Here is a 24,049-nt window from a genome sequence, read left to right as displayed (position 1 = left end):
GTAACCCTAACCCTAACCCCAACCTAACCCTAAAGTATTTTAACCCCCAAACAATCCTGAGAGATCCCACACACGGCGATAAAAATCACGGGTTTAACAGTTTTGGTCATACAGTGTGTGGTGCGCGCAGTACACGGCAAAAATCAACATCACCAAAGTCAAGTCCTCACGGAAAGCCGTTCCACTCCTATCCATCCCCATTGTACGGTTGGTTGCAGTTCCACCAGAGTTCCACTGGGGGTGATCGCGTCCAGTGCAAAATGAATGGGACCCTATGGAGCTAGGCATTAAATGTGTATCTTTTGTCTGAGTGTCGTTGATAAACCTCAGATTTGATTTTTGCAAGTTCAACATGGGTTATAGGTTGAAAGTTGAATGAATGAGTACTTATGTCCTTTTGATTTCGTACAGGTTGAGTCGTTGTAGCCATAACACGCTAGCATTCTGCTAATGAATGCTGATTGGTCAGTGAAGGACTGATTACGATCGAGATCCAGCTTGACGGGCATCCAAAGCAGAGCCAGAATGTCAGAGTGAATATTTCATGGGTCTTTAAAACATTAGACAGGGAGAGCCTTACCTGTTAGCTGTGTTGTCAATGCCTCAAAGAGAACGAAGGAAGGACTCCGTCTTGTAAAGCAGTATCTCCGGCCCGTATATGTGTATGATGTCATTGACATTTTAAAAGGCTTTTAGAACAGAAGCGACTTTAAAAAATCTAACACCCAGTGTGTGTTTTTCTTTTGCCTCCCCTTTCAATGCAACATTCAAATTACTAGACAAAAATTATATCATGAGAAAAGTGGGTTTTAGGGGTAGCTCCATAGAGGTCCCATTCATTCTGCACTGGCCTGTGAGCTCCCCCTATGGATTTCTGGTGGAACTGCAAACCAGTTCAGAAGCCGGAAGTAACGAGGAGTGGAACTTCTTCCTATATTAGAAATTCTTTGACATCACACACGAACCGATTTGACCCCCGAGCATTCCCAGGTCAGACGGGAAATCTCGCAAAATCCCTCGAGATCAAACGTGACTTCAGAGTAAACAATCATTGCGGAATGCGGACGAAGAGGATGCAGTGGCGATAGTTTGTAGTTTGTTTTTAACTGAAAAAAAACATTATCAAAAGAAAAGGCGATGGTCAAAGAAGACAACGCGAGCATGGACTACATCATGATATGGAGGTGATTTGTTTTTTCTCATAGAAATGTCAAGCACGACACACAGATTAATTATCGTTGAAATAAACGTTCTTAAATTCGTTTCCATGTACTCTGGTGGACTGCAGTTGTGGATGTAGTTATGCCCATCGACTTTATTTTACACAGGCTGCGTGCTCGTTTGTCCCAGGGGACACCACCTAGGAGAAATCGGTCCAAAAAATCCAACATGTTGGATATCCCGATTTGAGATCGGAGCGGTCCCGGCGTCCTTCCGAGCAGGCGAGAGCAGTCTTAACACACCACACATGGCAGGAATATCTGATCAGATTATTTTACAATAATCGAGCATCCATAGATTGTCGGGAGGGGTGAATCACAAAATCGTAATTATCCTGCCGTCTGAACCAGGCTTAAGCCTGGCTCAGACTACAGGAGTTTTAGGCCGATTTATGCCCGATTTATGCCCCGATTTACCCCTCCCGAGAATCTGAGAAAAAATCTTGTCGAGGACCTCGATCGGGTCCCGATGTTAGCGCAGATTATCTGGTAATGTGAGGCGTTCACAGATCGAATCTTTGCACCTCCCATCTGCTTGCAGACATCGGAGCCGCTCAATAATATCAAACATGTTTGATATCTAGGATTATAATCGGGCGTGAAACGACTATGATTACGTCAGTACTTCCACAATAGCCAATGAGAGAGAGGTCTGCAAGGAGACAGATGTGACGGAAACTTTTGAAAATGTCCGCGAAAGCAGCTGTAGTACGAGTCCGGTGGACAACTGAGTTGGAAGAAAGGATGGTGGAGATGTGGCAACAGCACGAGTGCCTGTTTAATGTACTGGAGTGTCTATTTGCACCGCCGGTACGAATAGCCTCGGCCACACAGCTGAGCTTATTTACACCCTGTGACGTAACAACAAAAAACGCTGCTTTCGCGTGCACCGAAATCATGGCGGACGTTCATCTTCCATGACCGCAGAAACTGGGAAGTTTTGTCTCTAAAGTTTATAACAATTGAATTTCTAGCGGAAAATGGATACTACAGTTGCGCTTTCTGTCTTCAGTGAAAGCATACAACCGTTGGTTTGTTAGTTTTTTTTTTTTGCAGGGTGGTAGGGGAAGACTCATGAATATGCCTGCTCTGGTTGGGTTGGTTAGGTTTAGGCAAGAGGAGTGGGATTGGTTATGGTTAGGGTAAGAATGAATATTCCAAAAAGGTGTAATATGTGAGTAGTATGGATAACTGTGTGTAAATATATGCCAAGGTACTGTAAATGCACAGGGGTACAAATAGCATACATTGATATTTGTACCAGACGGGGTATTAATAGAACACATTGCTGTGTGCACCGGCAGGGTACTAATAGCATTAATTTCTAATTGCACCAGGGTACAAATAGCACTTCTAATTGCACCAGGGTACAAATAGCATACTGCTAATTGTACCAGGGGTGCAAATAGCACACATTCTAATTGTACCAGGGTGCAAATAGCATACACTTCTAATTGCACCAGGGTACACATAGCATACTGCTAATTGTATTTTTCGGACTATAAATCGATCCGGAGTATAAATCACACAGAACAACTAGCAACAACTAGCAGGGCGTGGAGACGTACCGTTGTCAAGCCCCTCCCGGCAGCACGTTGTTCAAGCCCCCACCTGTGGACTCGTTCCTCCAGCTCTGGCCATCTAGCTTTCAGCCCGCAATTAGCCGATTAGCTTTCTTTCATTTCTTCATTGCAGTAAGAGTCACCTTTTCGCCAGTCCCTCACAAGTTTCTCCCTCATTTCAAATGTTCTTTCTGCTGCTCGATTACCGTTTTCGGCTGCATATTTTACTACCTGCAGTTTATCTCTTTTCTTTCTCAGTTGTCTTTAGGACCAGCATATAGTTGTCACAAGCCTAGAGCGCCCTCTCGAGGCTGTAGACGGTAATGTTTCAGTATGAATTAACATGTTCAATTATATATATATTGATATATAAGTTGCACCTGACTATAAGTCGCAGGACCAGCCAAAGTAGGAAAAAAAGTGTGACTTATAGTCCGGAAAATAATGGATAGTTTGTTTGAATAATATTATCATCCACGCTCGTTTTATTTTCTTTTTGTTTTTTATTCGTACAAAAGGATAAGTATTACTACAGCAAGTTGCCGTGACACAGTATCCATTTTGTTTACATGCGCTTCCCGTGAGATCGCGTCACGTGAGGTGCTAAATCTGGCAAGATAATCTTAAGAATATCTTCTAGTGTGTGATGCCCCACTATTTACAAATCTTGTGGTGTGAGCATGTTTAAGATTTGAGGAAGAAAATCTGCAAAGATTCTCCTCAAGTGTGTGGTGCAACCAGATTTCAAAATCGGTTAGGATTTTAAAACTCCTGTAGTCTGAGCCAGGCTTTAAACCTTACCAAGAAGTTTTGTTGCCTGGATATGTATTTTTGTGTATTTTAAATGTTTGCTGTTTTTTATATTGCTTTACGTGTTTTACTGTACTGTATAACTTAAGTCAAAGGCACATTAGGACTAAAATATATCCTTATATTAAAAAAAAGGATCACCTCATATTGTATCAAGTATTGCGTGATGAGTCAAAGCAAGCTTGGAAAGACTTGCCTTTGGAAACTACATTTTTAGATTCTTTGATTTGTTACCTCCAGGGGCAATGTGCAGCTAAGTGATCTTAGACGCATGTGTGTTATGATAATATTTGTGTTCATCACTAAAACACCGGGGGATGTTGTTAGTTACATGCTCCCCATATGTATTTAGACAAGCTCTCCTATTGAGAACTGGATTTTGAGAGGTTAAATAAAAAATTAAAAAAAATCAATTCCTCAGAAATGTGAGCTGTGTCTGGATCAGTGGGGCAAATTGAGGATTTAATAAGACTAATTCTCACAGGCTCATGAGCCACACACTGATCACTGGATGTTTCTGATGTTCCAGCTAAAAAAAAAAAAAGGTGTGAGGTTTGCAAACATTCAGTTCTCCTGTATCTGTCTTAGCTAAGTGTGGAACTCTAGATTTCTACACCAAGACTTTACTATGTTTCTGACATTAATTGCAAGCAGTTGCTAAATGTGATCATATTTGGCTCCCCAGAGTAAAATATGTAAGAAAAACTTGTATTTTGTATGATAAATTGGGGACTGTATTTATTTGATTTGAGTGTGTGGTGTATTTTGGCCACAAATATCTAAAATAGAGCTGAAATGATTAGTTGATTATTCGGTTAATCGATCCACAGAAAATTAATCAGCAACAATTGATTAATTGGCCCAGTCATTTACTAAGCTAAAATACCAAACATTCTCTGTTTCCAGCTTCTCAAATGGGAATATTTGCAGCTTTTTACAGTTGTATGCCATTTTAATTTGAATACTTTTTTTACATTTCATGGACTAAATTATTAATTGAGAAATCATTTAATTTTTTATTTGAAAAGTTTCACTTCACTAAACCTTCAGGTATGGCTATATCCTGCATCAAATATCTATCTTAGACAATGAAGGATGATGTGACCAGTGGTGAATTGAGCTGATATAAAACCCCCACTGCTTTAGTCACATTATAGGTGTCTGTGTCATGAGAATAAGTAAGTTGCGGTCAGGTTTCCAGGGGCTAAGACTTGCAAGGAAAAAAACAGCCTCTTCTCTCCGTCACAAAGTGTTGAGCTTTAGGTGTGTCTGACTGTGTGTGTATATTGAAGAAAAAGAGGGGAAGAGTATTTATGGAAAAGCACAAGTAGACGTACCTTAAGTTGGCAATCCCTAGTGCTAAGAGTTACACAGGCAGCACATGCCTGCCGAATGATAGTCAAATGCTCCGATCCACCCAGTCATCCATTATAGATGCTGTCATGCTCTGGAAATAGGAGCTACATGGCTGGGAGAGACTTCCATTTAATTTATTGACCTCAATAGGAGGAGAAACCTGTCATCTTAAAGGATTCTCTGGCTACAGAGGTAATGGTTAATTCACTTTAATTCCAAGAACTTCTTTCTTCAAGCTACTGTATTGGGTGCTCAGTCAAAGTCATCAACCCCATCCCTTTTAAAGCCTGCACTGCACCAAGAACCCATCACTGTGTGTGTAACTGAGGAAAATGTTTTCTTATCTTTTGAAAGGCCACAATACTTTTTTCTTGGAAAATGATCTTTATCGAGGCTGTTTTATTGGGTTTTCTCTCTGAAACTCTTAGATCTCATTGTATGCGCTTCTTACCGTTTGGATTCAATGATTTTTTTCTTCCCTTTTCAGGTTATGGAGAAGAATAGTTTGGAATCTCTTTTAAAAGAGTCTGAAGTATTTAATCAAAACAGGTTTTGCCTGTGTGCTGCCACAGTCAGTAAAATATAAAATCAATCGTGTGGAAAGATTCAGACGGCTTTTCCTAGCAGACAGACTACAGGCGCTGCCATAAGGCTCATTATCAGTTTCTAAGAAGTGCTGGGGAACATTAAATCTGAGGTAGAATGCACTACACTAACATCCAATAATTAAATACAAGGTTTGAATACCTGATTTAAATTCCAGAGGCTTTCACAGTCCCTTAAACAGACTTCACTTATGTGAGGTCTTACAGTAAGTAAGTGAAATGAAAAGTTGTTAATGCAAGTTTCTTACACAATGGGATGGGGTGCGCTCAGCTCATGATTAATTAAAAATGACAAATAGATATTATTTCCCTACCAGGATCAACCTTTCTACAGGAATTTGAGCACAGAAGTTTTTTTTGTTAACACTTGGTAATTGCCTCAGTCTCATGCTGTCTCTCCTTTCAGACAGCGCTGGCTGCTAGAGGATTTAAGGGGGAGAAGGCAGGAAAGTTGAAGAGATTGAGGTTTTTCTGCAACAATTTTATTACAGTGGCAGGTGATAGCGACAGTAACATCTTTCTGCTGATCCAGAACCAGCTAAATAATTGCATAATAAAAGAACTTCTGATTCTGATTATATGGAGGATGTTGGATTTAAAAACCTGATGTCAGCAGCTCTGTGTAAACAAAGAGACAGACGACTAATGACATTTTTTTCTATGACAATTTATTGTACAGTGGCAATGTAATCTCAGCCATACTCTTTTCCTGCTTTCTTGCTGCAGGTGTAATCTTTTCTTGAGCAACTATTATAGAATTCAGTAAGCCCGTTTGGACTCAAAACACAAGTCTGATGCTGAAATATGCCGCAATTTACTTTCCTATTCATACTCTTAAGAACACATTCACACTAAAAACCTAAATCACCCTTAAAACATTTTTTCTTCTAAAATAGGGATGCCATGATCCAACTTATTCTCTCCTGATACCCATTCTGATACTTCAACTCAGGGTATTTGCAGATACAAAGTGCTGATCTGAAACCAATACTATCTATTTCTCTATATGTATACCTCACTGTGACTCACCAAAGTCAAATTTATCACTAATGTAACATGAGGCCATGGATTGCTGTGACATTGAAAACAAAGTCCCCGCCATGACTGAATAAATGTAACTGATATTGACATTGATGTAGAAACTGTGTTTCATGTGGATCAGTCACATCTGGCCAATAACCAATATGCTTAAATATGCCCTGTGGAGATTTCTTGTAAACAGACAAAGTTTCTGTTTACATTCACTCTTAAGGATGCACACAAAAAGCTTTTTATAACATTTTGTAACCTGCATTGTTTACATCCATGTATACTTGCTAGCAGTGTTCTTCTTTACTGCCTTTTGTTGGCACATTGCTGTGTTCCTGGGGTCATTACTGCCACCTGTTGATCGTTTGAATATTGTGAATCCATTGGCAGGAATATGTATTGCGTCACCCCCCCCGCTGTGTGTGTGTGTGTGTGTGTGCAAAACGAGGACCCACTCATAAAACAAACAAAGCAGGGACCCACTTATAAAACAAACAAAGCGGGGACCCAGTCATAAAACAAACAAAACAGGGACCCACTCATAAAACACTGCTCCACAGCACTAATAGTGGTCAAAAAACCCCACAGGGTACGTTTAGTAAGGTCAGTATTAACACCAATACTGAACATTCCTTTAGAACTTCCATTTAACCCTCTAAACATAAATAATACATATACAGTTTTTGGTTTCACTCTTGTAGAATCAAAGAAAGGGTTTCTTTAAAGACAACATAAAGGGTTTACTTAGCTTCACTTACAGAATATTTTGTTGAGTTTTGACAAATCAAATCAAACGCGTGTTAACTTTTTGTACCCTTGACAAGGTTTCACAGAGATTGACAGCAAATACAGCCATGCCTGACAGCGTACTGGCAGTGCCAGACTGGTCATAGCATTAAGTGCAACAACACTAGCGAGTATTATGAAAGCCCGAAAATCCACGTAGGGAGGTTGGTTGGTGTGGTGGATGGGTCAAACAACAGGACTTTCACCCAGGAGACCGGGGATCGTGTCCCGCATGTCACGATTCCTAACCCTAACCGTCCTGTTGTTATTTTCTTAAACCCAACCCGTTGTTCTTTTTATAAACCCAACCCGTCCACTGTATACGGCCATCCCGTCCCGTTCTTTTCTAAATATGTTCGTCGCCTACCTTTTTTTCGACCTTTTTTTCCGTGACTAAGACGAGACGATGACGAGACTGCGCCAATGTCCAAAAATGCTGACTAAGACTAAATTAATGCATTAGTGTTGACGAAAAAAGATGAGACTAAAATGTTTTGCATAAAATTAAAACTAAGATAAAATCTCTCTTCATTTTCATCATGAGATAGAATATTAAGCTGTTACTAGGGTTGGGTACCGACAGGTGCCTTAACGACCGTTATCTACCGGACCGAATAGCAACGCGGATTTCGGTTCCTGCGCTTCTCTCTGATGCTCATTAACGGACGTTAGAGTCAACTGAAACATCGCTGCACGTGACGCTAGTTAATACTACACTTGGCAGCAGGTAACGTTAGCCTACCATTAGCTAGCAGCTGGAGTAAACACGGTTAAAATGCTGACAGCTAAACGGTGTAAAAGTTTGTCTGTATTTCACTGTGTAGGTTTCCAACTGGGGGGACGTACGACAGTCTGCAGCTGCCGTTGTCTGAAAAACAACACATGTTGCGTTCACTTGAAATACGCCTCGCCAGCTTCGTGCTGCATTCAAAGTTACTGTAAAATATCCTTTTCTCATGCAGTGGTTTTTTTGTCGTTTAACAGGAATTTACTGGTGAAATAAGGAAGAGGCTTAATATATATATAAAATATAAATATAACTTTATATAATTTATTTATTTTTATAACTATTTGACTGAAATGGAAAACTGAAATCAGAAATAATTTATTTAAACAAAGACAAATGTTTTGACTAAAACTTGACTAAGATATATTGCGTTCTGTTTTGACTAAAACTAGACTAAAATGACAAGACTTTTAGTCGACTAAAACTTGACTAACAAAAAAAAAGATATGTGAATGACTAAATATAACTAAAACTAACAAGGACATTTGGCACAAGACTAAATTAAAAATAGGTGACAAAATTAACACTACCGCCCACCCATGACCTTTTCCTTAACTTAAGGGGCCGTGTTCATTTCACAGACTTCTACCGTGGGCCCATCACGGAATTTTGGCGATTCTGTTAAACTACCACCGATTTTGAGTCAAGGGGCCGTGTTCATTTCATGGAATTCTGTGAGATCAGGTTGGGCAGTGCAGACAATCAAAAATGTCGGTATTGGAATCCAGCACAGTGGAAATGACACCAGATGAAAGATGGAAATTTCCCAGGCTATTCCTCTGTCTCGTGAGACTTGCGACAACTATTGCTTTTCTTCTTCATGTTCTGCCAAACAGCTGAATGGAACATTTTAAGGAGCTCTCGAAAGTCATAAGTTTTAGCTGTGTAAAGAAATCACATCCTCTAATGATTTTCTTGTCTCTCTTTCAGAATGAATGGACAGAAGCTGTGGACACGGGTGGCCGTGATGGCACTCCTGGTGCTAACAGTGATGGCAGCTGAAGGAGGCAAAGCAGAGAAACAAGGTGCATTTTGCAAAGCTCGGGATAGATTCTTCAACTATAGAAAAATGTATAGAATAATTAGTATCTCTGCAGGTTTCGATTTACTTTACACTGTATATGAATATGAAAGAGGAGCACCATGATGTTCAGTATTAAATCCAATCTACAACTTGTTTGATGACGGAGAAGCAATGTTTCTCAATTAACCTTATCAATATAAAAATGTGACATACAGTGCTATCACCCCCTAAGATGTTGTGCTGTGAGAATATTACTCTTAACAACTTATTTAGTTGGACACAACTCTTACAAATATGAAATGGGAAAAAGCCTTTGGGGTTGGAGTAATTGGTGTCCTTTGAGAATTTACCAGAAACAAATAGCAATATCTTGCAAGTAAGGCTAAATAAGTCAGATAATTCCCACTTGGGTAAAGAAAACAACATTTAGCTAATTTAAATTCAAGTAAAAAAAGTTAATTTGCATTTGAGAACAAGCACTAAACTCATTAGCTGCCTTGAAATATTAAAAAGTCAAAGAGACACTGCAAGTAGCAGTTTCCATTTCTTGTTTTAATAAAAACTAAGATTCTAATATGTTGGTTATAACCAGAACTGTAGATGTGAGACATTTGTGCCATGTCGGACTCAAGACATAAATATTAATCTTTCAGACTTGACATGGGCTTGACTGCTGTGGGACTGGACCTAAAACTTGATTCTTTAAATACATGATTTGACACAAGCAAAAACCTTAATGTCTTAAGGTTTTGACCTAAAATAAGATGTCAGGCAGGCCTTGCATGGGCACACTTGAATATTATTTATATTTCAAATTAGATATTTAATTATTGGCCATATACAGCGAAATAACTTGTTCAGTGATGTAAAAACAATCTATTAAATAATTGTGGCGATAATATTAGGTTACAGAACCTGTTTATGCTCGGTCCTACAGGAAAGAAGGAGCGCAAGTCAGACTGTGGGGAGTGGCAATGGAGTGTGTGTGTAGCTAACGAAGGCGACTGTGGTCTCGGCACCAGGGAGGGAACACGCACTGGCACCGACTGCAAACAGACCATTAAGACCCAACGCTGCAAGATCCCCTGCAACTGGAAGAAGAAGTTTGGAGGTGAGGGAGGACATAGATATTTCTTAACAATCTCCAGTACCTTTTTAAATATTTTAATATTCTATGAACACAAAAAGACCCAGAGAACGTCCTTACTTCTGCATAACTGCATGGCTTCTATCCCTCTATCACCCCACACCTCCCCATAATGTATGCTAGCCTGTCACTCACAAAACAATGGTCCCATTTTCACAATAGGAATGAGTAAGCTAGCTAATTAGAGGTACAACAAAAATGTCTGCCAAGGAAGTGATACATCGTCATGGAAAACACAGGAATAATCATCCTGCTTTGTCATTTGCTTTTTGGGCTTGAGACTGTGCAGCCTTCACATATGAAATGTCTTGCAGTGACAAGCCTGAGGGACTTTTGTTCTTCCAGTAAGGCCTGTCAGGCAGGAGCCTGCTGCTCTGCAATGAGCCTGTCACGAGTGATGAACACACTGCAGGAAACTAGGTCCTGCAAACTAGCTATATAGATTATAGTAGCTAAAGTTTTGGGAGTATTGGCAATAAGTTACATGCCTCTGGCCTTTAAATTGTGGAAAGTTACTTGAGAAAAGAAAATAATAGAAAGGAAGAGGCCCTCCTTGTGTTGTAGAGGCTAAAACAAAGCCAGTGCCTTTTTTTTATTTTGGATAGTTTTTCAATCAAAAAATGAATAAATAACAAATGTAACATTTGGTGCATACTCCCAACAAAATGTTTCCAAATTAGTGTAAAAACACCCTGCAATTTAACACTGGCAGCCAAACCTGGATTTAGATGTGGTGCTGCTCTGATACTGTCGGTCTGTCATTGATGTAAAAATATTATATACACACACACACACACACACACACACACACACACACACACACACACACACACACACACACACACACACACATACTGTATATAAAATATTTGCTGGAGAAGTTGGCTAAGTACTTATAGGTAGCATGCATATTGTACTAAGGAAGAACATTTCTGGAGAAGTTGGCTAAGTACTTATAGGTAGCATGCATATTGTACTAAGGAAGAACATTTCACCTTTAAACTTTATGGGGTTTTCTCTGAGAGTCGTTCCGGTTTCCATTTTTTTACTCACAGCAGTACGACAACCATGCAGGCAGAGTGCTTAAAACCGGAGGGTGTGCACAATATTGTTGGGTAGCAGCATGACCCAAAAAAGAAGGGTAGGTAACGAAAGTACCCAACACTACAGCTAATGGGTTTCTATACAATAGACCATAGAAATACTCGTACAGTGAATGCACAAATGAAGCGACACAAAGCCCAAAATGGATAAGAATTGATATTGAAAAGTGATAAAAAAGGGAATGAATAACAATAAATATCTGCAAGGAAACATCTATCTCTTCAAGGCATTGAAGTATGGGTCTGTTGCAGTGGATGAAAGTTAATGTTTCCATCCTAAAAAATATTGTAATGATCTCAAATCAATACCCCATTGTGATTATTATCAGCTTTGACTTTGTAGCAATAACCTTCAAATCCTGAACAAGTATTTGACACTAGATTTGACATTTTTAAAGGCAGGGGCGAGATTCTAAATGATCAGATTTTTTTCCCATTAATCCTGAAATCTATATAGGACTCTGTTAGGATGTAGAGTTGCTGATGAGTGAGTGTGTTCACAGTTGTACAACTATTGTTTAGCCTACTTGTAAATTACCTTTAAAGAGGCATGGGATGCCTGTCAAATTTCCAGGAGCTGGCAAGGAATCTCTCTCTCTCGCTCTGAAATTACGGAGGCGTATGGTTTCAAAGTTGGATGCTCAGGAAGTCCCTGTAGGATTCTTGCAACAATGGCCCTGTCACTCCCTCTCTCCTCTCTCCGTCCCTCCTCTCTTCACCCCTTTTCACCCCTCTCCCCTTCTCTGATGAGCATCCAGGGATCTCAAAGGCAGTGACAAGGGGTCCGACGCTTTCATGTGAGAGGAAACTGACGAATGTATGTCACAGCCTCGAGGGAGCCCTGCTAGAGTGGCAAGAAAATAATGGAGGGAGATATGAAAGACATGGGCTGGACAGTACACACAAACATACACACAAACGCGCACGCGCACACACACACACACACACACACACACACACACACACACACACACACACACACACACACACACACACTTCTTCACAACGCATTTCTACATACACCAGCCACTGGCTGTAGCCATTTTCCTGAACAATCTTGCATCCTCTTGAGTTTAAAGTGGGTAAAATTTTATGTCAAATGAAAGCACATATGTGAAATTTATTTGAGGTGCTGCTGAAAGGACTTCACTTATCTGCTGCAAAGATTGTATCTGTCCATTATTTCCAGGATGAACAGGAGCCAGGCAGTTTTTGATTGCATTCATCTGTTAGCGGGTTTCATTATATAGGATATATATATAGGATCAGAACTGTGCAGCACCATCTGTTCCTGTTAGGAAAAAACTCTCTTCGAACCCATTAAAAGTGTATGACTCACAACTCCTTAGACTCAAGGGGGTTGATTCACTGACTGATGGTAAAACATATAGATGCTACATTTAGTAATTTTTTCAGGTTTTCTGCTTGATCTCTTATCCTCCTCAGAGCCACTTCACAAAACAAAAGCATCTAATGAAGTGTCTGATTTCTTTGTGTGCTATAGGGGAATGCAAGTACGACTTCCAGGCTTGGGGGGAGTGCGATCTGGCGACGGGCAAGAAGAACAGGACGGGCGTGCTGAAGCGAGCACTCATGGATGCGACCTGCGCCGCCACTGTCACAGCCACCAAACCCTGTGGGAAAACCCCCAAGACTAAGCTGCAAGGTAAGCCGAGTGGAATAAATCACCACTAGATAAGATATAACTCTCCCTGGACATGCTGTCAGCAACAGAGAGGTGCATTGAATTCCTGTTGACGCATCACCGTGTGATATAGGTTCTCTGTACTCCATCAAAAAATATATATTTTACTGTTCAGTTTCAGAAGTATAAACAAATAATTCAGGATGCCAACTTGATTCATTCAATAATTTATAGTATGCCAACTGACTCCTTTTTAGTGCAGAGTACCTTTTCTTCCAAACACATTGGCATAATTAAATTTATTTAAGAAATCAATGCACTGTACCACCGTGAAATATCTGTATTTTCAATAAAACTAGCCCTTACCCAAGACAAAGCAAAGGCTCTAACAAGACTTGTTCATGGGCTTTGTACTGTAATGTAAGCTAGAGAGATTTGTTGAAACACACCATCCTTAAACAACAACAAAGTCACTTTTTTGAACTAGTTTGAAAGCTGGAGATGTTATTTTTTATTTAAAGAAATCACCTGTCATTAGGTCGGTTTGAATGAAAAGAAAAGACCCATGCAAAAACAAACTAATGGTTTAAGAATTGCTCCAATACTTTCTTGCCCTGTTTAGTCATTGTAAACAGTTACAGGGAATGTTAGATTAGTTGGTTTGTTTAATTAAGTATAGCTGAAGGGATGTTTACCACTTGGGTGTCTCTGTTTATTCAGCTGAATTGCTCATCTTTCCCCTGACAAGCTTGTACATCTTGTGCTGTTTTTGGATGTTCGGTGTGTTTTAGCGATGACAAACAGGTCAAAATCTGGAGTCATCAATTATGATAAGAAATTAGCATCAGTATGTGCATCATCAAGGTGCATTTGAGAGTGGATTTCTTCTATCCTCTTTGTAATAATTATTGTGTAAGTTCAGCAGATATTTAGCTTGTCTCCTGGCACATCTCGGATTGATTGCATCTTTGTTAAATCCCACATACCCTTGCAAATTATTTTAATCTCAGGCAATGTCAGCTGTGATTCACATTCACATCAGTGTGATAAAAATCCACCTACCCAAGTGCTAAGTTGAAGCAGTGAGAGACAGCATTAGGAGGTGAATAAGTTAACTCACTATTCAGCTGTAATTACATGCTTTTAGCTTTCTATAGTCATTTTAAAAGAAACTGAAGTCACTACTTCCCACATTCTATGGGAAATGGGCAGTTATGAAAACCCGAGCTGACACAAGATTTGAGCTACTGGGAGAATATAGGTAATAACCACCTGAATGCATGTAGAATATATTACATTCTGCTTGGTGTAAAACTGGTGATAAGAATGCACACGATTCATTCCAAGTGAGTCGATGCCCTTTGTTGATTCTGTAAACAAGGATGTAACTAACCCAATGTGACTGTCCCATTGTCCAAACAGGATTATAATGAGTGCAGAATTGCTGCCAATGGTCATAAACTACGCCCTTATCATGCTCAGCAGATGACATGTGTACACACAAAGGTTTGCACATGAAGTTTGCTTAACCTCACTGTCACTTCATCAAACAGCCAGTCAAATTACTATGATAAGACATATGGGAGCTCTCCTGAGACGTTTACATTTTATTTTTTACTACAGGATGTCTGACTGCAGCTGCAGTGCCGCCAACTGTAACACGTCTGTCTGCTCGACTGTTTGTCTTAAGATGTTATGCCAAACTGTAGTTGACTTTCAAAGGAGGAATCTGTTAAATCTTTCACTCGGTAGCACATCATTAATCCATTGTGACAGGAAGTTTCTTGAGAAGTTGTACTGTACTCGCTAGCTGTGACTCTACCATGCTTTCCAGCAAATGTATATAATACAGGATTCTGCTGTTAAAATATATAGAGATGTATGTGGATTTATAGTAGATCTATAGTAGGTGTCCTCCAAAGAATAACAACTGCATCAGTCATTTCAGCAAATGCCCAATAATGATGTATGTTTACGTTAAAGACCTCCAGGAGCCAAAATAATCAGTCTTGTCCATTGGGAGCAAAGGGCAGTTAAAACGTTTTTTTGGAGGACACGTTCGATGACAATCCATTTTCTTGATTTTTGCTGTCCAGAGTTGTGGGGGATGGAACTTATCCCACAATGCAATGGGTGAGAGTGAGGGACTATAGGTAGGCCTCCAATATATCAGTGCCCATCACTCACATTCAATCACATGGACTGTGCAACTTTGGACACGCAATCTCCATTCAGTCCTATTTTGTTTGCTTATGCCATCCTGGTTATATTGTGAATATAAGAACCTTATTCCAAACTGATGAATTGCATCATGTTTCATTATGCAGGAATATCAATGTAGATCAAGAACTTTTCATGTTAAAAATGTAGGCTAAATAAAAATGTATATATTCACATAGTGGATGTATGCGTGTGTGTATGCAAGTTGAAAGGTGTTTGGTTTGCAGCAATGTGTGCAGCGCTGCGTACCTGTGCGCATCAATTCTAATGAAGGCCAGATGCGTGGATGCGGAGTGACAGTCTAAGAGGTGTGAGAGCTGAGGGCAACAGAGAAGCAGAGTGAGGATGACAGTGGCCGAGATAAAGGGAAGCAGTTGGGAAGAGAGACTGCGTGATGGGAGGTGTGATTTACCATGTCTGCCAGTTGGAAGATAGGCCCTAAGAAGCAAAGGGGTTGCTGGGAAAAAGAATGAGGGGCTGCTGTGCACAATGAGGTGTGTACAGGAACGGGAATTGTGTATGCTTTTTTGTGTCAGGGGATGGCATAGATACAGTCCACAGCAGCACGATCAGGGAGCTTATGGAAAACATAAACAGAATTGTTTGACTTGGGAGTGACTAAGATGGAGAGAGGAGAGGCTATCTAACCCCCGGCTGGGAGCAGAGATCTGCCTGGCCAAATCTGCAATTCTGAACAGCCACCTTGGGTTGGGAGATAGGTTTCCCCTGACTGCAGCATGTTGCTGTGATGGAGGTAGCATCTGTCTGCAGCATGTTGCTGTGATGGAGGTAGCATCTGTCATTTGCAGATTCTGGAGGAGACAATGCTAAGAGCCGCATCGGGAGCGGTCTGAGATTCAGAGTTGCGTGTCTTTGCTGTCGAGCCCAGGTGAAACAAAGACCCTGCGGAGCAAAAGAGGGAACAAAGAGTGACAGAAATGAAACATCATGAATGCCTGTAGAAACCTCAAGGTCCCCCCCTTCTCTTTCAGCAGAACAAGAGTGAGCAGGGTGTTTTTGGCGTGTTTGGATGCCAGACTTGATTTCAGGTAAAACAAAAGGCTTTGTAGAAATAAATCTGGAGTCTCTGAAATAGTTTGGAGCAATTTTGTTTGGGTCATTCTTTCTGGACAAACAGGTGGTGTTCTTTTAACTAAAAAAATCCAAAGAAATCCAAAAAAAATGTAAGATAATGTAATCCAGAGCCACACAGAGTATTATTGTTGCACTCACCCCACAATTTCTGCAGTTACGGCTCTATGCCCTTGTAGGTCAGAAATATGAGGTTAAGAAAAGACGATTTGAAGTTTTTAGGCTGGCCAGCCAAACTTTACAGGCAGATTTTTCTGACAGATCATCAGTCACCATGTGATGATGACCTCCTTGAAGTTGTCCAAAGGCTGATACTGTATAACACTCAGATCTTATGGCCACGTGCAAGGAAAATACAGTACTTTCTTGTCCATTTGAACTAATTGATTTGCATCATAAATTAATCTATAGTTAAAATGAACTTGTGAAGAGTTAATTTGTGAAAACAGGTGAAATCCATTTAAAAAATGATCAAACCAACACTAGTTTGATTGATGAATTTATGAAAATAAAAATATGAGATCTCTTTTCAAAACAACCTAACACCAATTTGATCTGTTTTTAAAAATGAACCCTTCAAGTAGAGAAACAACAAGAAAGGAGAGTAGAGCAGAACCAGGGATTTGTTAATCGGCATGGTCAGTGTGAATTAACCCCTAGGTCACCAAAAAGAGTGTGCCATCAAAATGTGTCATTGACCAGGCATACTCTTTTTATATATGGTGTAATGCAGTGGTGAAAGAAATATTTAGATATTTTACTCAGGTAAAATAAATACTCCATTACAACTAAAAATCTTTTAAAATCATATGTAAAAACATGTAAGTATTAAAGATAGACATTTATCAAAGATAAGTACTTATGTGTCAATGGCCCCTATAAATAGGTTATTAATGCATCCATGTGGTGTGCAGCATTTTTGTGTATAATTATTATAATGTGATTTAATGTTTTGTATGTAAAATCTTAATCTGCAAAGTTCCTATAGGTGTCAAATAAATTCAGTGGTGAGGTTACTTCCCTCTAAAACAAGGGCGTAATTTTGGGTTCAACATTGGGCGGGTTGAGATTTCCACTTTTGAGCAATATTGAAATTTTGAACGTCAAACACTTAATTTCCTGCATTCTGCTGAATTTTTCTGCAACAAGTTGTGCCTTTTCTGCATGAATTTATGGGGCGAATGTCTTCATTTATGTGAAGGAAATTATAATTGTTTTTTTGGGGTGGGTTGCACCGGTCAGGGTTGTAACCCTTTAAATTACGCCTATACTCTAAAATGTTGTGACGTAGAAGTATAAAGTAGCATAGAATTGTAATTATACAAGTACCTCACAATTGTACTTGAGTAAATGTACTTGGCTACTTTCCAACATTCAACAAATGTAAAAAATTCAGATTCTGCTTTCTACTCAGTTTTGGCAAAATGTGTTATCACCGTGTTTTGGCTCAGGGCAGATTTGAGCCAGGCGAGGCAGCAACGGCCTGATTATGAGTCTGTGTCAGAGGCAGAGAAGAGAGCGAGCAGTGCCATGTAATGTGCAAACGCAGCAGAAAGTTCTCCAGCCTGGTAAGAATCCCCATCTCACATATGGAGGAAGATAATACAAAGTGAGATAGAATCCTTTTCTTCCATCTCTCTCCCCGGAGAGCAGCATATTCTGCCAAAACCAACAGGGGAAGAGAAGAAAAATGTAGTAGAGAAAACATTCAAACAAATAAAAACAAGCAAAGAAATGGGACGGAAGAGCAATTTCTGGATTTGCATGGGTGAGAGCGCTTTGCACGTCAAAATGTTATTGCCAACGGAGGTTTGCAACCGAGGTGACAAGAACAGATTTCTAAGACGATTTCCTCATAGTGCACATTCAGAATGTTAAAAAGGTTAAAACTTAATTGGAATCTCATTGACTAAGCATACCTTGTCGCTGTTCAGAACTGCTTGCCTGCATTTCATTTGAGGATTTGTGAAGGTGTCCTTTCACGATAATCCATTTCATACAAATGAATTAATTCAGGATTAATGTATTGACAGTGTTTACATATATCATCACACTGTACCTCTTTTTAAATTCACCAATATGCTTTTTTTCATACATTACTTGTATTTGTCAAGCATTTGTATGAAATCAATGCTTTTTAAAATCTCTGAAACGGGAATATTATGAAAATGTGCCGATTTTTTATTTGGCATTTAACACGCCTTTCATTTATGGAAAGCTGGTTGAGTTGTGATTGTGAACCTAGACAAAAGTGATGTTGGAGGATCGAAATTTAGTGTTAAGTAGAGCAGTAGAAACTTTGGATTAGGTCGAAATAAAAGGCTTGCTGATTATGTAGGCTGACATCTCTGTTCAACCAACACATTCTCACTCCCAACTTGTCAGAATACTTTTTAACACACTGGGTTTGCCTTTGGCATCATTTTGCAAAGTTCAGGATAATGTTGGGTATGATTAGGTTTAAGCAACACAATACTAATATCACGTACGGGACATAAGTAAGTCAGTGCTGACTTTTGGTTTCACACAGGACACAAATATTGGTCTTCTGGGTCTTTTGTTTGTTTGTTTGACACATCCACCGCGACCTGCCTAGATCTTTATACTACAGGTAGGTCATTTCACAGCGCCGCACCCGAAGCCCAGTGCCTCTCATACAGACACTAAAGGGTGCCTTGTGCGTTGGTATCAGAATCTGAGAGCCACTGAGCTAGCTGCCGTATTGGATGAGCTGAGAGTAAGAATGGGTCTGTTCAACATGTCGTAAATGAAAAAGCTTGGTGCCAAGTATTTAAGAAATACAAACTTATTACAATATATTTTGAAAAAAAGATAATCAAATACACTGAGAGGTGCAAGACAGATACTTTTATTGACTAGTTTTCATAATAGGACGTTTTCCACAGACTTGTCCACAGGTGTTACTAATAACAATGATGCCTTCGTTCTATTTAAGAGTCCCAGTAAAACATGGGGGTTTAGAAGTTACAGATGTAGAAAGGAAGTTAAAAGACAAAGCAACCGAATCAGAGCACTTCCTTAATAAAGTCAGGACCCTGAAATGGAATTCAACCATCGTTCATTTGTAATATTTCTCTACAAAATAATCTTTAAAAAAATGTTGAATATACAACCTCTATGTGCACAAACATGCATATGTTTAAAGAATAAAAAAAGACACAAAGTTCACTGAGAGACAGATGCACGTGCATACAGACAAACAGATACAGTACACACAAACAGCCCAGCAGATTGACAGTCCAATCGAAACAGCTAGCCAGGAGCTACAGTAGCTTAGCCAAACCGCTGCAGATTGTGCTCTCTTCCTGTTCACCAGAGCGGAGAGGCCGCAAAGCAGACAGGAAAGCCATGGACTGTGGCTTTTGCCATGGCTGCCAGATACCAATCCACTGTTGCGGGAAGTTGATAAAGCGGTCTTTTCATGGGGCATACACCAGGCCTAAAATCAATCCACAGGAGAGAGCAGGAGGAGGGACTAAATGCAGTGTCACAGCAGTAAACCTGCACTCTGGGGGAAAAAAACTGATGAAAACTCTTAGGGATGATTATTACAATCTGAAGCGGAGCATACAGTATGCGCTCATCATGGAGACAATGGGATTTGTTTATTTGCAGAAACCCCACCTCTGGCAACGAAAGTAAACACTGTGGATTTCAACTATTTGTCTTTTCTATTATTGTAGATGCGAAGAAGCAAAAGAAGGAAGGCAAGAAGCGAGAGCGCGCCCAAATGGACTGATGAGGTTGTTTCTTCCCTGGGAGGAAGGAAGAAGAGGGTGGAAGGACGTGGATGTCAACATGGTTCCTCTTTGTATATCCTGTAGGTTGACAGTAGGAGCCTATAGAGCTTTGACAAAACCAGTGGAAACATGACTTTTAGTGAAAACATGTTTTACTTTTTCTTCTTTCTAGCACCTGATAAGAAACAACTTGTATGTTGCTATAGGAGATATAATACTTAGCGGTAGGGACAAATAATGAATACGGAAAGAAATTTGTTTACTAGTATTCTTACCTAATGATGTTATTTTTTAGGATTATTTTCTTACGGACAAATTGGATAGCATTTGTTTTACAGTTGCATAGCTTGACTAGCTCTAATTTGGAAAACTCTTTGGTCCATGCCTCGACTTAATGAAGCAGTTGGCTAAAAGTGAAGCTCCAAACATCTTCACTTAATTAATTTGAGCAAACAAAAAGATTAGCATTTGCAATTTTTCCAAGTGTCTCAAGTTAATGGTAATGCTTTACCCCATTATTTTGTGCTATATGATATTTTTCTTTTATTTCCAGTAAGAATAAACCTAGATCTGTCCGGAGACTGCATGAAATAGCATTTGTAGTGTGAAAACTACTACTGTTTTTAGTGTGTTTTCCTCTTGCTGCTCTGTTGTACCTCAATTTATACCCACTGATTTTTACTCTCCAGCTGTTTGCTGTAAAAAAAAGAAAAACTCACTATTGTAGTCGTCAGTTGGAGTTAACATTCCCTATGTTTCCAAAAATAAAAAAGATAGACATGTGTCTCTTTCACCCTGTGCATCCTCACACATTCAAAAACTCAAAAATAAAATGTGAAACACATTTCATATATTTTATTTGAATTTCATTCTAAGAGAATATGGCACAAAGTAACCACGTAATGCAGTTCATCTTACAATGTCATAGGGGACCAGTGATAATAACACTCAGGTTCATTGTTCAGAACAAATAATCAATCAAGAATGCATCAAAAAGGAAATCAATACCATTGTTACTGTACAGGAAATATTATAGTGGGGGAGGCGTGGGGGGGGGGGGGGGGGTAAATGAGGGATTCTTTCGGGGCGGAAACATTCAGATAGTAGCTATTAAAGACGTGTATGTACATTTCAAATGTACCACATCCGAATTACATATAATTTATTATCATATAGATATATACAATGCAAACAATAGATTGTAAAATCTATTTTTCCTATTGCAAGAGAAGCCACAAGCCACAGTGAGTGAATACACAATGGACATCTACATACATAAACAAATGAAAAATGAACATTTGTATGTACATTTAACACTTGCCGCAGGCTACAGATTTTTTTTTTCTTCTTCTTTTTTGTTTGTTTGCTGATTTTGTTTGAAATCCACATGTTAACTGTGACCCTTGAAGTTCAGATAGGGTCAAATAGCTCAACCCTCAACCCATTGGTTGCTCCACACAAAAAAAAGAACTTTTCCCCAGGATGTTAAAATTGCAAAAGTTATAAAGTGTGTCCGGTAAGATAGCAGACGACAGCTTCTTCACAAGGTGTGAGGCCTAATACATTTACAGGTGAAATCAAAATGAAGCCCTTGCTTCTGGGCCTTTGGGTCACTGGAAACTAGTTTTAGCTTTTTTTCCTCCTCCAGGTTTCCAGGTTCACCCTTTTTTTTTTTTTTTCTTTCTCCTTTCTGGCTGCAAGTTACTCTTGAAATCCCCTTGAACGCTGCTCCAAAGTTGAAAGGTGTGGTTCGGTTGCTCATTTTGCAAAGCAGGAATCCATTTCTTAGCAAATCATGCCCCCAGAAATGCACATACCTTCTACTCTTATAATCATATTCTCTTTGAAACACTTCCATAACCCATAATAATTATCTTTATAGATCTTAAATAACATTTTAAATTTCTAACCAAAAGAAAAAATCTCTGGCTGTACACTGATCGTATTTTAATTTGTACTTTGTACAATAATAAAAAGAAATAAATTTACTAAATGTCATCGAAAATGTACAATATAATGTATTTATACATATTCCAGGACCACGCAAAGCTGTGTCTAAGTGAGTCCTTTGGAAGCCTGTTGCTATTGAAAGATTGAAAAAATGGAAAATCAACCAAAATAGCCCGTTGTGCCTCCAGGATAGTATTGAAATATGTCACAGCTGTATAGTTTTTGATCAATTACTTCAAAAGGCATTGAGATGATGATTTTAGATTGTTCAGTCCAAGCTTACGTTGCCTCTGAAATCAGACAGTGGCTGTGTTAAGATGGAAATCATAGTAATGGGAGCTCAGAGCTGAGAAACACAATATCTGTAACCAAAAAGTTAAAAATGCTGAACATGCTCTTTAATGTGCACAATGCAGCACCATCTACTTTCAGCACAGACACACTAAAGATAACAACAGTGATTTTAGGATAAAAGAGCAATTTGTTTATGTTACTCTGGATAAGGGATAAGGCACTTTAAATTGCTCCGTACAATCTGGCGATATATATATATTTTTCGTCTCTGATAAAATTTTCCCAGCATGCACAAGCTGTTGTGTTTTCACATCTACAAGGCTGCACAAGATTGGTGAGATTAATCTCAGCAACGGCCCCCCAAGAGTGAAGCCAGAGAAAAATTAAATTTGAAGTAATCTCTGATAAACTTTACATGTCATGTGTACTCCGTAAAAGAAGTTTAGCCCTTTGACATAAGCCGTATGAAGAGGAGCCCAGCTAGCTCTGACGGCACATTATGATCTATTGATTACAGTGGAGACAATGTTTATTCTAGTCATATTAGACAGATGGACATCAAAATATACGTTCTGTACGTGAGCATATATGCATTAGAATGGACTCCTTAAATATGAAGGTTATGATCATGATAACAATAAAGCAAGAGGCGGTGGATTCTGTTTGCACAACATGAGAATGAGATGCAATAAAAGCGCAGGAGAGACGGTAAACAGCGCCATATCACGCTGTGTTTACACCAGGCGGCAGCTTTCGTCTGGGACACTGAAATTCCTGCAGCAAAACCCTTGGCTGACCTGCCCAGAACGGCTGTGACTTCTCCAAACATGGTCCACGTGCAGCGTCTAGCTTTGGATTTTGTCACTGACAAAGCCCCTCCTCCGTCCTCCCCCCTTGTAGCCATGACTACAAAGGCGAGCTTATCCGTTTCATATGAACAAAGTGTACACCTACCTTGGGGGCTATCAGTCGCCTTTCTCCCTCACATGCACGACAGCCTCTCTCTTTTGCTGTCAACAAACAACCCTTTCTCGTTCTATAATAAGCCCACATTCTCTCACATCATCCACCTTCCCCCTGACAACGCCTGATACAAGAACATCTTTTTTTTCTCATCTGTCCGACAACAATAGCAGGGGGAGTGAAGCGGTTTATGAGAACTTTGCTCCTGATGTTTAAAGTGCATGCCGTGGAGATAGCAGCACCATCTCTGCTCCAGGAGGTGATAAACTGCCATCACCTTCCATCAAACACCTAAGCAGCTGCTCAAACTGGGACCCCTGGACCACCGCTTGAGCTGTGAGCCACTTACTCTCCTGCTGGTATCACTCAAACGACAGCTTAGGAAAGATTAATCAGATATTCTGGAAGGCTCTCTACCCACTACTGAGATGTGTGACGGATGTCAGACAGACATGGCTCTACTTATCACCGTGACGGATGGTTGGATGTCGAACTTGGATGGATGCCTCAGTTCTGGCTGAAACTGCTCGCAGAGACAAACATGGACCATTCAATGTACAGTATGTGCAGCAGTGGTGGAAAGAAAATGTACTAAAATACTACAAATGTATAGGTAGCCTACTTGTACTGAAAAAAGTTTGTGGACCAATCAGAATTAGGCAATATTGAATCAAAATCTGATGACTCTTGATGGA

General features: G+C 39.7%; 1 protein-coding gene across 1 annotated transcript; it reads left to right on the top strand.

Moving 5' to 3' along the window:
* The first annotated feature begins 9,086 nt into the window (after nucleotides 1-9,086).
* LOC114550063 (pleiotrophin) lies at nucleotides 9,087-20,991 on the top strand. Its single transcript, XM_028570523.1, has 4 exons — nucleotides 9,087-9,180; nucleotides 10,117-10,290; nucleotides 12,934-13,095; nucleotides 20,091-20,991. Exons 1-4 carry the CDS (start codon nucleotides 9,087-9,089, stop codon nucleotides 20,144-20,146), a joined length of 486 nt encoding a protein of 161 aa, XP_028426324.1. The 3' UTR covers nucleotides 20,147-20,991.
* Nucleotides 20,992-24,049: the final 3,058 nt, after the last annotated feature.

The sequence above is a fragment of the Perca flavescens genome, chromosome 23, assembly GCF_004354835.1.
Source record: "Perca flavescens isolate YP-PL-M2 chromosome 23, PFLA_1.0, whole genome shotgun sequence".
NCBI classification, from domain to species: domain Eukaryota; kingdom Metazoa; phylum Chordata; class Actinopteri; order Perciformes; family Percidae; genus Perca; species Perca flavescens.
This window is presented reverse-complemented; position numbering and strand designations above follow the sequence as displayed.

Bases quoted from the DNA above. Each gene is read 5' to 3' on its own strand.
- LOC114550063 (XM_028570523.1), top strand. From the start codon at position 9,087: ATGAATGGACAGAAGCTGTGGACACGGGTGGCCGTGATGGCACTCCTG. The intron at 10,291-12,933 runs GTGAGGGAGGAC...TGTGTGCTATAG, and splicing joins CTGGAAGAAGAAGTTTGGAG to GGGAATGCAAGTACGACTTC. The intron at 13,096-20,090 runs GTAAGCCGAGTG...CTATTATTGTAG, and splicing joins CCCCAAGACTAAGCTGCAAG to ATGCGAAGAAGCAAAAGAAG.